Below are 14,561 nucleotides of genomic sequence, written 5' to 3' on the forward strand. Positions count from 1 at the left end.
TTTCTTGACGAGAACAAAAGGGCACTAGGAAACCCACTGCCCTGCCCCCATCCCCTGCCCAGGCAGACAGCAGACTCCAGCACATGGGCATGGCACACACCCACAGATGATTCGATGAACCACGTTCACGGCCCTGTCTGAGTGCAGCAAGCTGCGTGCGCTGCTGCCTGGAGCCACCGAGGGGACCTTTTTGATCTCGCTAAGCTTTATCAGCTCCTAAAGATTCAAGGACAAGTTGATAGCATAACCACAGTCTTGCATTCTTCGCCTTAGGGAAGATAAGAAAATTCATCTGAAGCTATTTCAGACTTTTCTGGAAATGGGGCATCCTAGAGATTAGAATGGGCTGGGAGAGGCCCTCCCTAAGTACCGGAGCTCAGGACTTTTAAGGAGTTGGAGACTCAGAGGCCCGATCCTTTCTTCCCATTCACTTTCTTTCCCTTGCTGCAACCTGACCAGTTCACGTGTGAACAGTGTTTTATCCCGAGAAGTCTCTTCACCAGACACTATGTAGAAAAATGTCCTCTTCCCCACCCCTCTCCAAGGTCTCAACATTTGCTTTGGCTGTCCTGGAACTCTGTTAACCTGGCTGGCCTCAAACTCACCAAGATCAGCCCTGCTTCTGCCTCCTCGTGCTGGGATTAAAGGGGTACAAAATCACCACCCAGCTATTTATCTATCTTAAAAGGGGTCCCTTGATGACTGTAGAGACCTTAGCTAAAGAGTGGGCTTCGAGGGAGGACAACCTCTAATACTTACATAGCGTGAGGCAGGTAACGTGAGGTAAGCTTGACACACCCTCACCTCCAGCCATTCCATGAAAGGCCCTCATTACCACCATGAGGGGACAAGGGCCCTCTAGGCAGTTCTAAATGACACTTCAAGACCCTGCTCTGTCTTCCAGACACACAGCAATGACAGATGGAAATATTTTTAAAGCAACATGTAAGCTTGGCCACACTCAAAACCAAGATGTATACCTCAGTAGATCAGAGGTTCAAACTTACTCTTAAAATAAACACAGACACAGACACACAACACACACACGACACACACAGACACACCACACACACCACAGACACAACACACACACATACCACACACAGACAACACGCACATACACACATACCATACACACCACACACACACACAGAGACACACACCACACACTCACAACACACAACACACATAAACACACACCACACACACACCACACACACACCACACACACACCACACACACACCACATACACACCACATACACACCACACACAATATGTACACACACACACACACCACACACAATACGTACACAGACACACACAGACACACACACAGACACATACCACATACCACACACACAGACACACACACCACACACACACAGCACATACACACACACAGACACACACCACACCACACACACACACAGACACACACACACACCACACACACACACACACCACACCACACACACACAGACACACACACACACCACACACACACACACAGACACACACACACCACACACCACACACACACACCACACACCACACACACACACACACACACACACACACACACACACTCACACAATCTTGCTAGGTAGTCTAGGCTAGCCTCCAACTTTGGACCTCTGCCTCCTCCTGAGTTAGGATTTCAGGTGTGTGTCAATGCCTAGCTACACTTACTATTTTGAGCATTCGAATGCGCTGCCTTCGGAGCTCAGCGCCCAGCAGTAGGTGGAGACAGCTGGGAGATTAGTTCTCCTATATATGAGAATGTAAAGCATCCCACAGGAGGTGGAGGACCACAGACTAGACCAGACTGCCAAGTCACTAAAAATGAAGCTAGAGAGAGACTTCCGCACCTGGGAGAGATGGGTGCAAACAGCAGGACCCGGTCCCAAGGCAGGAACATGAGAGAGAAAGCATGCGTGAGGAGAGTGGAGGAGAGTGGGCAGCTGTGTACACAGCAGGACTGGGGTGTGCTCCTAGGATCACCACATACCCAGGATGCCTGGCTCTGCCCTGAGGAACTCAGGACCCAGTGAAAGGAATTGTGAAAGGATCCAGGAGTGCAGAGGACAGCCTGGGGAGTTTTAAAACATATGATGCCCAGGAGGAAGACGGAATGGCATGGGATAGAATTTTCCAGAATAGAAAGCATTGTGTGAAGAGCACCAGGCAGAATAACTAAAAACAGGACCATCCCCAGAGAGCTCACGGCTGCCTCTGCCCACTCTGCCTCCCCTGAAGCTGCCTGCCTTGGCCTGCTCAGGTTTTATCCTGCGTTAGGTAGAGGGGAAAACCCAGGCCTGGTGTGAGGAGAAGCAGTTCTAGGCTCTGCCACACATCTGCTGCCACCCTGGAGGTTTTATCGACCCCCCAAGAATGATTTATTTCCCCCAGAAAGGAGCCACGCCGGACCCACAGAACATTGGCACCAGGGAGGATTCTGGATAGTGGCATCATGGCAGGCTATGGCTTCACTCAACTGCCAGCCACCTCCCTCGCTGTTAGCTCAGTATACACAGGCTATCTAGCCTTAAGTGTTTCCCCACCATGCAAAGGGAGAGCCGACACCCAAGAGGGACATGTCAAAGGGGAAATGGATGGGCAGCTGGCAGCACTCTGTCGTAGTGCCACGTGCTCAGAAGACACGTAGCTGGGGAAATTACTATTCCTCACAGGGAGGCTACCATGGAAACCATGGCCCCCAAAGCACAAACCCAGAGCTTACTCTACAGAGCTCACCTTTACAGCAGCAAGGGGACAGGAGGACCAGGAGGTTTTCTTCCCCACCCTTCTTCCCTGGGTAGTCCTCCTTGTGACCTTCCCTCTGGAGAAGTTCCTATCAGCACCCCAGTGCTAGTGGACCGGGCTCCATCTTGATCCATCCACCCTGCCCCGCCCAAGCCCAAGCCACTTCAGGATCCCTACCTCTCTCTGCTCACTGCAGATCTTACACAGCCACAGGGGCCGCTTCTGGCCGGGGGAAGCCTCGATCCCACACTTGGTGCAGACTTTCTACAAGAGAGAGGACGCACGAGTGTCAGTATTTTGGCTGCTTTCTCCTAGGCTGTGGAGCTAGGGCAGTGGGCCCCAAGCAATACTCTGGCACCTTCTCAGAGGATAGTTTCTGCTTTGAGCTAAGGACAGGCCTCCCAAAGCACAGCTAATCTTGGAAGCTTTGACTGCCTTGGCAGCCTTGGCAATCTAGTTGCCCCAGCTATGGATCTTCATGTTACAGATTGCACATCCCATAATTCTGTCTTGTAAGGACCTCATCGAAACCAGCAATCAGGGGGGAAATATCAGCTAGTGATCCCCACAGCACCAGCGTGTTCAGCCGCAAAGAACTGGAAATCGCCCAAATGCCTAATACCTGGGGAGGAGCCAAGCAAACGACAGATGAAGACATTGCCTTCCAACAGAGGACCGCGGCTACCTGCAGATGTGGGTGGGAAGTGCGGTCCTCTCCCAAAGAAAGTACACACCTGCTCAGGAGCAGGCCAGAAACGCCCACACGTGCCTGACAGGCTAGGGGCCACAGGGAGACAGATGAACAACAGCATAGCGTGTGCTTGATACCACATTTCTCTTTTTTTTTTCTTCGGAGCTGGGGACCGAACCCAGGGCCTTGCGCTTGGTAGGCAAGCACTCTACCACTGAGCTAAGTCCCCAACCGATACCACATTTCTCATGCAAGGATTCCAGGATCGGCTCAGTAAGGTGGTGAGCCCACTGCACAGGTCAGGAGTGAAGGGTGTGAGAGACCTGAGACCTTGTCCAGGGTCTGAAGCAAGGGAGAACTGGGTAAGCAGTGATGCTGTAGCACCCACCTCCACTGTTCCCTTCCAGACATAAACAGCCAGATCACAGACTCCAGTGTTTCTCCTTCTACTCAATTGTTTAAGGTTTTTTTTTTTTTTGGTTCTTTTTTTCGGAGCTGGGGACCGAACCCAGGGCCTTGCGCTTCCTAGGCAAGCGCTCTACCACTGAGCTAAATCCCCAGCCCCAAGTTCTTAACATCTAAACAGACACTTTGCTTTCCTTCGAGAGGCACAGCAACAAACAATGGCGGGGAAGGCCAGGATAAACACTGGAAGGCAGAGGTGGATTTGTTGGGGCTGAGGTTGGTTCCCAGCCTACCAGGGGCGTGTGACTGAAAATTGATGGCTTTTCCTGGGGGTTTTACAGACGCTCCTGTCCCTACAGGGTAAGGGCTTCCACTGAGGGAAGGATGGATCTGTCGCTTGGCCTTTGCTGCAGACTGCCAACTGAGCAAGAGACACGCCTCTCCATGGAGAGAGAAATGTCACCAACTTGGCTTTCCCAGGCGTGCATCACCAGCCTGACCGGGCAGCCCAGCCTGTGCTGTGCAGGAATGGCGGGAGCCGGCACACTCAGAAGGGAAGCAATGATGCTTCATGTGTGGGCATGGATTGGCCGCCATCCAAAGTCACTTCTCTGATTTTCTAAACAAAGTGGAAACTGCTCTAAGGCCCTGTCTCTGAGCTGGCAGGAAGGTCCCTTCTCAGGTTCCAGGCAGCACAGGGGCTCCTTACTGGCTCTCGGGAAAGTGCTGGGTTTGCAGTGTTTGTGGTCAAGCATGTAAGGGGGGCTCAGAGCTGCCCATTGCTCCTTGGAGATGCTCCCTGGAGATGCTCCCTGGAGGTGCTCCCTGGGGGTGCTCTCAGCTCTCTGGGCCTTTTGAAGGGAGAGGCAGTTACCAGTGTTACCCCTGCTTTTGGACCATTTACAGGCTAGGGATAGTAAGCCTCTCCAGGGGTTAGCAGCTCATCTCCTAGACTTTAGGCCACCACCTCTGGTGTAGGCCTCTGGTGCTCTGCCCTCCCCCAAGGCTGTTGAATGAGACCATGCTCTTGAAAATCAAGTGTGATGAAAATACTGGCGGCCACCATTTATGGAGCAATCATGTGTGCCAGGTACAGTGACCCCAGCCACAGCATGTGGAGGAGGTGCTCGATGTGTGTGATGTGATCCCTTTGAAGACATGGAGCTAGAGAGACTCTGAGATCCTGTAGACTGCTCAGCTTGAGAACCACCAAGCGGAATTGCCTTCCAGAGCTCAGCAGAACAATCAGTCCCCTCTCCCCAGGTACCTCGGGCTGGTTCTGTTCCCGCAGGGACCTAGGATGCGGCTGAAGGCTCTAAGTAGCTAACCACTGACACAGCACAGACTGATTCTGAGAGCTGGGTCCTCCAGGGATAGGGGTGTAGTTGGGACTCACTCGCACATGCCCCAACACTTGTTCTTGGCCAGTCTAGTTCTGTCCTAAGTTCTCTCTCAGCCTAGCAGCTTCCACTAGCACCCTGCAAACTGCCCAGCAGTCCAATGATCACTGTCCCTAGAGGGAGGAGACAGTGCAGTGTCAGGCCCTATCTAGGTCAGATCAGTTTGATGTGATAAAAAGACCGTAGTTCCTGACTGAAGCTACAGGAGTTGCTTTCCACAGTGCCGGAGGCCTGAAAGGCTGACCAATATGTGACAGGTGACAGAGCTCTGGCCGCTTCCTCCTCTTATAAAGTTTCCAGCCCCATCATATGGGCCCAACCCTGTGACTGCCTCCAACTCAAGTCACTTTCCAAAGACCATGCCTCCAAGTGGGTGTGGACATCAGAATATAGGTTTAGGGGGGTTGGGGATTTGGCTCAGTGGCAGAGCGCTTGCCTAGGAAGCGCAAGGCCCTGGGTTCGGTCCCCAGCTCCGAAAAAAAAGAACCAAAAAAGAAAATAGGTTTAGGGAACACAAATATTTGGTCCATAGCGGCCCCCCACCATGGGTCTCTCTCTATTGCATGGTGGGAGGCCAACAACTTGATGTCCTTATAACCCTGATCCTGGTTCCTGCAGTGTCAGTGGGTTATGTCGCTAGGACACAGGCTTTGACTGGGGCAAGCCAGGGTGAGCTTTTGGGTGGGATTACCCAAGCCGGTCCAAACCACAGATGTTCTTACATCTAAGTTCACCATTCATCGTTTTGAAGATTAACTTGAGATTCACACAAAATCCCAGCGGTATAGACAAGGCACTCAGCCGACGCCGGCCCTGTCTTACTAGCAGCACCTGTGGCATCCCGCTCTGACAGCCCAGGAGATCCTCCTCGGGCCGGGCATCATCTGGTGTAGTATCTATCAGTCATGAACGATCATTTAAAGTGAGACTGGGGACCAGGGAAGGAGCTCGATGCTAGAATATTTGCTCAGCAAAATGTGCCCACCCTTGTGCCCACCGATGGATGGTGGTATGGGATGCCCTTGGAACAGGGCACAGGTTGTTGGATGAGACACATGGACGGGCGGGGCCAGGTACTGTAAACCTGATGGTGTGCAGGACCTTCCCAGGAGTCCCCCTGCTGAGGGCGGCTCAGCTGCACCAAGCAGTGTGCATGGGAGGGTTAAGGGGGACATTTTAAAATTTTATTTATGTGAGTACTCTGTAACTGTGTTCTCAGACACACCAGAAGAGGGCATCAGATCCCATTACAGATGGTTGTGAGCCACCATGTGGTTGCTGGGAATTGAACTCAGGACCTCTGGAAGAGCAGACAGTGCTCTTAACCACTGAGCCATCTCTCCAGCTCCCTAAGTGAGATTTTTTTTTTTTCTTTTCTTTTTTCCGGAGCTGGGGACCGAACCCAGGGCCTTTCGCTCGCTAGGCAAGCGCTCTACCGCTGAGCTAAATCCCCAACCCCGAGATTTTTTTTTTAAAGAAAATTTTAACATTATTTACTGTATGTGGAGGCCAGAGGGACACCTTTACCCTCTACCACGTGGGTCCCAGAGACTGAACTCCAAGTCTGAACTCGGCAGCAGTGCCTTGACTGAGTCATCCTCCTCACCCCTAAATGGGGGTTTTAAAGAGTGGGGTACACATGTCTTGTTAAAACATCTGGTGGCTGGTACATCCATGCCGTGGGGTCAGGGGTGGGGAGGATGGGAGGAAACAAGGGAAAAGCTCACGAAAACTATCCTATCCTCTACTTGGACAGATGTGGCATGCTCCAGCTCTAAAGGTGAGGCTGAAGACAGTAGGTGTGCTCCAGTCTGGTGTAGGAGGAAGAAAGAGGGGCAGATGGCCCATCCATGCTGGGGTATGGAATCCCCACTTCCCCACAGCAGAGAACTCAGTGTTGCTTGCTCCCCAGGTTCGAACCAGGTCTGTGGCTATTCAGGTGGAGAGAAAGCCACTCCCATCCTTTTTCAGAAAGGGCAACAGTGGGCACTTTCTTGGAGTTTGTCTCCATGACTCTTTGCCTTTTAGAGTTTTTTATAGGGGATCAGAAGGGTGGCAGGATGGGACACACCCACCCATGTGTGCACAACCCTGTTGCCCTGCCAAGCTCCAGCCACCACGGATAGAAGCTACAGTGGCTCGTAGGCATCACTCAGCCATATTCACATGCTTGGAGCATGCCTGACTGTCAGGGAGCTGGGTATTCCCTAGAGCCTGGGGCTACGGAAAGATAACATGCTCACTTCAAGTAGTACAGAATTGCTGCTCTATTAAATCTCAGATCAAGAGGGAAATAATGAGAGATTTCCATTTCCCTTTATGAGTTTGGTCTTTGTTTTCAGATTCCAGTACAGAAAATTAAGCAGTCAGTATTTAAAAGGAATGAACAAAAGAAAGGTTGTGCACGAAAGAGCCTCTCCACCTGGCAAGGCGACCCTAGGCCTGGGGAATTGGCTTCCCACGAGCAGAATTGCCTTCTACGATGGGACTCTGCTCCTGGGGTCCTCACTGCTTGGCAGCTTGAAAAATACATCTGAGCACTAAGGAAATCACACTAAGCCTCCAGACTGTGTTGTTATTCTCAATCTATCTGTTCGTCCCTTTTTAGATGTGTGGTCCAGCCCTGAGAACCCAGGGAAGGGGCCAGTGAGTGGAACACAGGCCAGAAGCAGACTGTGCCCTTGGGAGGCAGCCTTGGACTTGCACTTCCTCTAACTTCTTCTTTTCCTCCACCTACATCAGTGGCAACGAATAACCTGTGCCCTGTTGTGAAGATCAAGGAAGGTTATTCCTACAACGTATGATGGAACCCTTTGCCAGCACATCTTTCTCAGTGAATAACACAAGTTCCTTTTTTACTGCCCCGACCCAGCAGGCACCCTGATCCTTCCTCTCTTACACCCTCCCCACCATTCAATAATTCCTCCATAGGAGCTCCAAGCAGCTTTTGAGCCTGTAAACTCCCCTCTGTCACCTCTGCATGAACCACAGTCACTACCATGCCCTAGCCTACACCATGGGCTCTGCAGCCTGTGTCCCCTATACCAGCCAGGCCCCAATTAGTTCACGGTACAGCCTACGAACTGTACAGATGCCGTTTCTCCTACTTCTGCCAGCCTACGAGACTTTAGAAACTTTCTGCTGCGTCTGGATGAAGACCAATGCCTGCTGTATGGTGAAGGGCGTTCCGGATGGACTGACTCCCTTATCCCCACTGGCCTCTGCCCTGCCCTGGCTCCTGCTTTCTCTACTCTACAGCTCAGCCATGTTGGCTTTCCACGACAGCCCAGAGCCCTTGCTCTGCCTCCGTCCCAGGATCTCACTGTGCTGCAGCTTTGACTGGGGTGCATCTGACTACAGTCTTCCTCACTGGCCTAGATGCCCTTTAGACCCTTCTTCCGGTCAGGCTTCTCTTGCCTTACCCAGTAGCAACTTCCATTGCAGGCTCTTGCGTCCTCCTCCTGTCTGTCCCGGTAGTGTTTTTGTCCTCTGCTGCGTGTGATGGACCACTGTGGCTGTCCCTACCAGGCTGTCAGACAGGACAGAGGCCATGCCTGTTAGGACTATCTTCAGGAAGCAGGAAGGAAGGAAGGGGAGCCCCTACACAGACACGCACTTCGCAGCATGAGCCAGGTCTAGGCATGAGGTCCACCCCAAGCAGTTCTGATGAGTGGGATGCTGGGAGGTTAGACTGGGGAGAGGCATAGTTAGTGTATAAGTGTGGGGTCCCCAGAGGGGGTTGCACTACTGGCTGGGCTGGGGCGCTTATTCTTAAGAAATGAAACATGAGGCCAGCAGGGCAGGCCTCAGAAATGATGTAACACATCCTTTGCTAAGGTAGGCAGCAGAGATGTCCATCTTACCGTCACATGAGCATCCCCGGGGTGCATCCTGAAGGTTACCTGTGTAGTATCTGTTTCAATGCTGACTCCAGTGTCTCCCCCCCAACAAATGTCCTCATAATACATACTTCAGTTATGCCCAGGAAGCCAAGGCCACGTGTCCCCTTCCCTGATCACAGCCAAGAGCCAGAGAGCCTGACAAAAACGCTCTCAAGGGGCAGACGCACAGCTTGATTGGCAGAGTTTACCCAGCACCCAATAGCCTTGGATTCCATCCTCAGCGCGGTATAATCCAGGGGAAAAAGAGCACTCCCATAATTCCAGCACTTGGCAAACAGAGGCGGGGAACTGGGGACTTAGTGGCATCTTCAACTCCATGGTAAGACAACTCAGGCCACATGAGACTCTGTCTCAAAAATAAAAGTATAAATTAAAAGGCTCTTAAAGCCAGGAAGATCAAACCCCAGGTGCCTTTGCCTTGGTCCCCATGAGTTCTCACTGGGCTCCTGACACACCAATCCCGCTACACCTTCGCAGGGCACTCACCCCACTGCTTCTGAAGCTGCTTGAAGTGGGGAGCTAGAGGGAGCTTACAGGAAAGGACACTGTCTTGAAAGCAGGCCTGCCTTCTCTCAGGACAGCCATCTGGAGCAAATGGCCACACACTCCTGGAAGAACCCTGGGTCTTTTCAGGACTGTCATTCACCGCCCGGAGACTCAAGCTCATGGCACTTTGCCAACTTGAGAGGGGAGGTCACCTTCGGAGACTCCGCACCAGCAGGCCCAAGCTACCTAACTGTGCCCCATTAGTGACAGTAACGGTGGCTATGTACTTCTTTATTTTTACTTTTTCGAGATAAGATCTTGCCTGGTGGCCTAGGCTGTACCTAAATTCCTCCTATGTCAGCCTCAAGAGCAGCTGGGACTACAGGTACAAACCGCTTAGGGTAGTCATTGAAACGTATTTGGTGCTTCCATATACAATGAACATTACCCATAGGTGCTGTTTTAGGCTAAGACGATCTGAATTCTATACTCCCAGATTACATGGTGGAAAGAGAAGCAATCCCAAAAGTTGTCCTCTGCCTGCTCCCCCATGTTGTGGTACAAGTATACACCCACCTATATAAGCCCCCCAACACACAATGCTACCAAATGGGTCATGGTCGTTTCCCAAAATATCCAATGCGTGGAAACTGATGGATGAGACTTTGTCCATAGGAGCCACACTGCAGGTGACACTGGTGAGGGGCTGTCCATCCTCCGAAACGAAGCAGGGAAACACAGCGGCTGCACAGCATGGTCGCGTGCACAGCATGGTCCCAGCACATGCACAGGCTATATGAGGCAGGAACCCCCGAGGGTCTGCTTATTCCCACACACTGCCTGACCCTTGAAAGCAAAGCCACACAAGACGACGACATCACACTGTGCTGCAGGGAAAGCTGTGCCAGCAATAAAAAAACGACGATGATGTAAATGGAAAAGGGGACAAAAAATACTGACAAAGCTGTACAGGTAACGAGACGGGTGATGGACACAATACACTTAAAACCAATAGCTCGTAAACCGTCTGCATCGTCTGAAGTCGGCAAGCTACCGCATAAATATGTATGTGCGCGTAATGGATTCGGAAGTCTATCTACGCATAGAAAATTTCTGGGAAAGTATCAGCTGGAATGTAAATCAGATAGTGCTAAGTCAAAATCTACTTTATATTGATGGAGTAGGTGTCTGTGTGTATCTGTGTGTGTGTCTGTCTGTCTCTCTGTGTGTCTGTGTGTCTCTGTGTGTGTCTCTGTCTATCTGTGTGTGTCTCTCTGTCTGTCTATCTGTGTGTCTGTGTGTCTACGCCTGTGTCTGTGTGTGTCTTTGTATGCACATAACCACCCAACTCATGTGTGGAGGCCAGACATTGTGGGAGTCAGTTCTTTCCTTGTACCCTGTGGGTTCTATGACTCAAATAAGGATCATCGGGCATGGTAGTAAATGCCATTATCTACTGAGCCATTTTGCTGGCCCTGAGATCTATTTCAAATAGATAAGCAGTAGGGCGAGGGCTATGGCCAAGTGCAGAGCACTTGCCTAGGACGTGTGATGCCCTGAGTTCAGTTCCCAGCACCAGGATAAGCAGAATTCCTTTTACTCCCTCTCCCCTTTCCCTCCCTCCCTTCATTCTGGGCTGGGGACAGAGCCCAGGACCTCACGAATGCTGTAGCAGTAGGTGCTCTACTGCTGAGTGACAGCCGTAACCCCAGAATCCCTATTGAAAAGAAGTCTATGCTGAACACTTTGGGAAAGATGCTTTACTGGATTAGAGCTGGGCTTCTGCAGGCCAGGTAAAGCTGACAGCACATGGGTTTACAGATCAACTGGGTGGAATGAGGAGTCAGGCCAGGTGGTATCACTGGGTCAACAAACCCACTGATCGCAGGCTCAGCCTTGATCTCTAAGACATCATCAGCTGAGCCTACAGCTGCACTTCTGCCCTCTTAGGCAGATGAGTTGAGAACAGTCTTGTTGCCATAGATTCAGTACTGGGACCCCAAGTTCCACTGCCAAGCAACTTAATACGTATAGTTCAGATATTGATGTGCATGTTTTAAATATTTCAAGTTTATGTGGTGCTAACACTGAGCTGGGCACCAAAGGCACTGCTTCAAGGAGTCTCTCATTTAACTTCCGGAGCATCTCCTGAAGCAGGGATTTGAAATCCTGTCTTTTGAACAAGAGATCTGGATAACTTGGCCATGGGAGCTAGAGTGTGAGCCTTGTTCTGTCGGAGACACAGATGTTGGGTTGGCTGCAGCTGACAGACCTATTTGGGAAGGGCATTTCTCCTTCTACATGGACCTAATTTCATGCTCTCCACCCAGTGTGAAGGCAGGAATGAGATCCCTGGACCCCACAACTCATCCAGAGATCCAAACAAGGTAGAGCCTCACATGGGAGAGGACACAGCCTAGCCCTGCCTTCCCAAGCATTAGGGCATCGCCCAGGCAGCCAGCAAAGCCAAAGGACCCTTAGGTTCCAGCTATTACCCTGACCACATTCAAATGCTGTCATAAACAGAGCCCCAAAGGACACAGCCATCACTGGTTGGCCTAAGACAGAAGCTGGGAAGTAGCTGAGCTGCCCTGCAGAAGGACTTCCAACCCTAATGTCCCAGTGTGGAACTTGCAGTCCCATCCTGTCTTCAGCCCCTGCCAGGCTCCCTCCATCAGAGCCACTGGTATCATAGGGACCATCGCAAGCTCCAGACCTGTGCCAGCCCTCATTCCCCAACACCCCATAAAATGACACCACCATCATATCCAAAACACCTCCCTCCACCTGCCACTCACACAGTCACCACAGTGTCCCCAGCAGAGGGGAGGGTTAAAAAGGCAAACTCATGATTATTAACATCCACACAGCCCATATCAGGAAATCATGGCTAGAATGTGACTTTGCACTGTTTCTGTGTCATCATGCTGTATATGTGATCAAGACATTGAGGTGAGGCCCTGCCTAATTTGGGCACCAAGGACAGTGCCCAGTATGCCCTCTTTTTAATCCTTTCTAGTCCTAATGAATTTCCGCATCCCATTCCAGACCATGAGATTGAATTTGGAGTTTCTGTCTTCTTTCCAGTGGTGCATAGAAGTGGGGGGTGTGCAGGGTGTATGGGGGGACACAGTGGGGACAGGGGACGGGGTATGCAGTGTGGGTATAGGAACACGGTGTTGGGCAGAGACAGTTTCAACAAGGACTTGGGCAAAGAGGGGAGAGTCATCCAGTCAGAAGCTGGGAGGAAGACAACAGAAGTCCTAATACTGAGCAATTAAACAGGACGTGAGGCCCACGGCTTCTGGTCCCAGCAATGAACTCAATAGGGTGGGTGTTAGGGGAAGGTGTTAGGTGTGTGCCCAGCATGAGGTACTAGAAACATACCATGTGGGCCACTGTAGAGGTATTTGCTACCAAACCTGACAACCTTGGTTCAATCCACATGGTGGAAAGAAAGGATCGGCTTTCCAAAGTTGTCTCCCCGCTGACCTCCACACACATGCTGTGGGAGGTCACACACATATGCTATGCACACACACATAAGCACACACATAATAAATAAATATAATTTAAAAAAGTAACAACAACAACAAAGTTCCCGTGATGTGGGTGTGTAATCCCAAAATTCAGAAGACTGAGAGAGGGGGGGTTGTGAGTTCTAGGTCAGCCTGAGCTACACAGTGTGACCTTGTCTCAAAGAAAAGCCAAAAGCAAAGAGAGGAAGGAGGGGAAGAGGAAGCAGCAGGGGAAAAGGGTTGGGGCAGGGGAGCAACTACAGTATTAAAGACAACTGAGAAAGTGTGCCTGGCACAGCCCTGAGACCCCAGGACAATGTGGGACCTGGCACAGTTCTGGGCCACGGACACACAAACCTTGGCCTGAGTGTGAACAGAACAGTGAGTGTGACCAAGCCCAGAGGGAGATTCATAGGAACACATAGCAAAGAGGAATTACACACACAATCACAGAGGGCACAGGGAACAGCCAGGGGCAGCTTCCTGAAGTAGTCATCCCCAATAAAGATGGATGTCAGCCTGGAGGCTGGGAAGCCCCCATGTGCCTGTTTCTACCAAGGCCCTACCATGGCTGCCAGTCTGCCACTCCACGTGGGGTTCGACTGTCAGGGGGCCATCAGAATCTGTGCCCAGAGAGGAGGGGCACGTGCAGTGGGAAAAGCACAATCAACAGAAGGTATCTGTTTCAAACAATATTTTTAAATTTCAGATAGTATGGAGAAAAAATATAGAAGGTTCCTATATTTATAGACAGGGACCCCCATTTGCAGTTTGCACAGTTAAACAACTGCTCCAGAGCCTTCCAGAAAAAAAAAGGGGTTCAATAGCTCCTGGTGAGGAGACCATGGAGGGACTCATGTGCTTTAACCATCAAAGGAGATAAGCCTGAGTCTCACAGAGTATGTAGAGTGGGAGACAAGCAATAATTCTGACTCTCCCCAGGCAGGGGTGCCAAGGACTGGAAACGAACACGCACGCACGCACGCACGCACACGTAATTCTCCCAGAGTCCCTCAGGCCTTCCCTGTGCCTAAACCAACCAACCGTCCTAGGTAAGGCAAATCCTTCCTGAAGGCTTCATCATCTCCTAGTTCCAAAGGCCACTTCTTGCTTCTACACTCAACTTGCTAGCCGTGGCACTTAGAACTGTGAAGACCTGAGCCACAAATACCCTGTCTCAATCACCAGAGGACTAAGGGTCAGGCCGGTTACCACTGGGGACCAGCACAGGCAGGCCAGGTGGCTCTAAATCCAGTTTCACCTTTGCAAATCAAATCACTTCCAGGCCAGGAGGCAGTGAGGGGAAGGGAAGGCCCAGGTGGTGGAGACAACTGAACTCACATCGATCTCGCTCCTTGCTGTGTGGTTACTTAGAGTTACAACTCGCAACAACG

General features: G+C 51.2%; 1 protein-coding gene across 12 annotated transcripts in view; it reads right to left on the minus strand.

Moving 5' to 3' along the window:
- The window catches only part of Rph3al (rabphilin 3A-like (without C2 domains)), a 143,304-nt gene that overhangs the window by 49,213 nt on the left and 79,530 nt on the right, over window positions 1–14,561 (minus strand). For 9 of the 12 annotated variants that reach the window (XR_010055126.1, XM_008767942.4, XM_008767941.4 and 6 more), the window contains one exon: window positions 2,943–3,029. The exons of the other annotated variants lie outside the window; for them this stretch is intronic. Coding sequence is in view for 8 of the 9 variants with exons in the window: in XM_008767942.4 (XP_008766164.1) it covers window positions 2,943–3,029 (87 nt within the window). In the remaining variant the exon portion in view is untranslated. The remainder of the gene's footprint in view (window positions 1–2,942; window positions 3,030–14,561) is intronic. 12 annotated transcript variants of the gene reach the window in all.

This window comes from Rattus norvegicus, chromosome 10 (genome assembly GCF_036323735.1).
Source record: "Rattus norvegicus strain BN/NHsdMcwi chromosome 10, GRCr8, whole genome shotgun sequence".
NCBI lineage: Eukaryota > Metazoa > Chordata > Mammalia > Rodentia > Muridae > Rattus > Rattus norvegicus.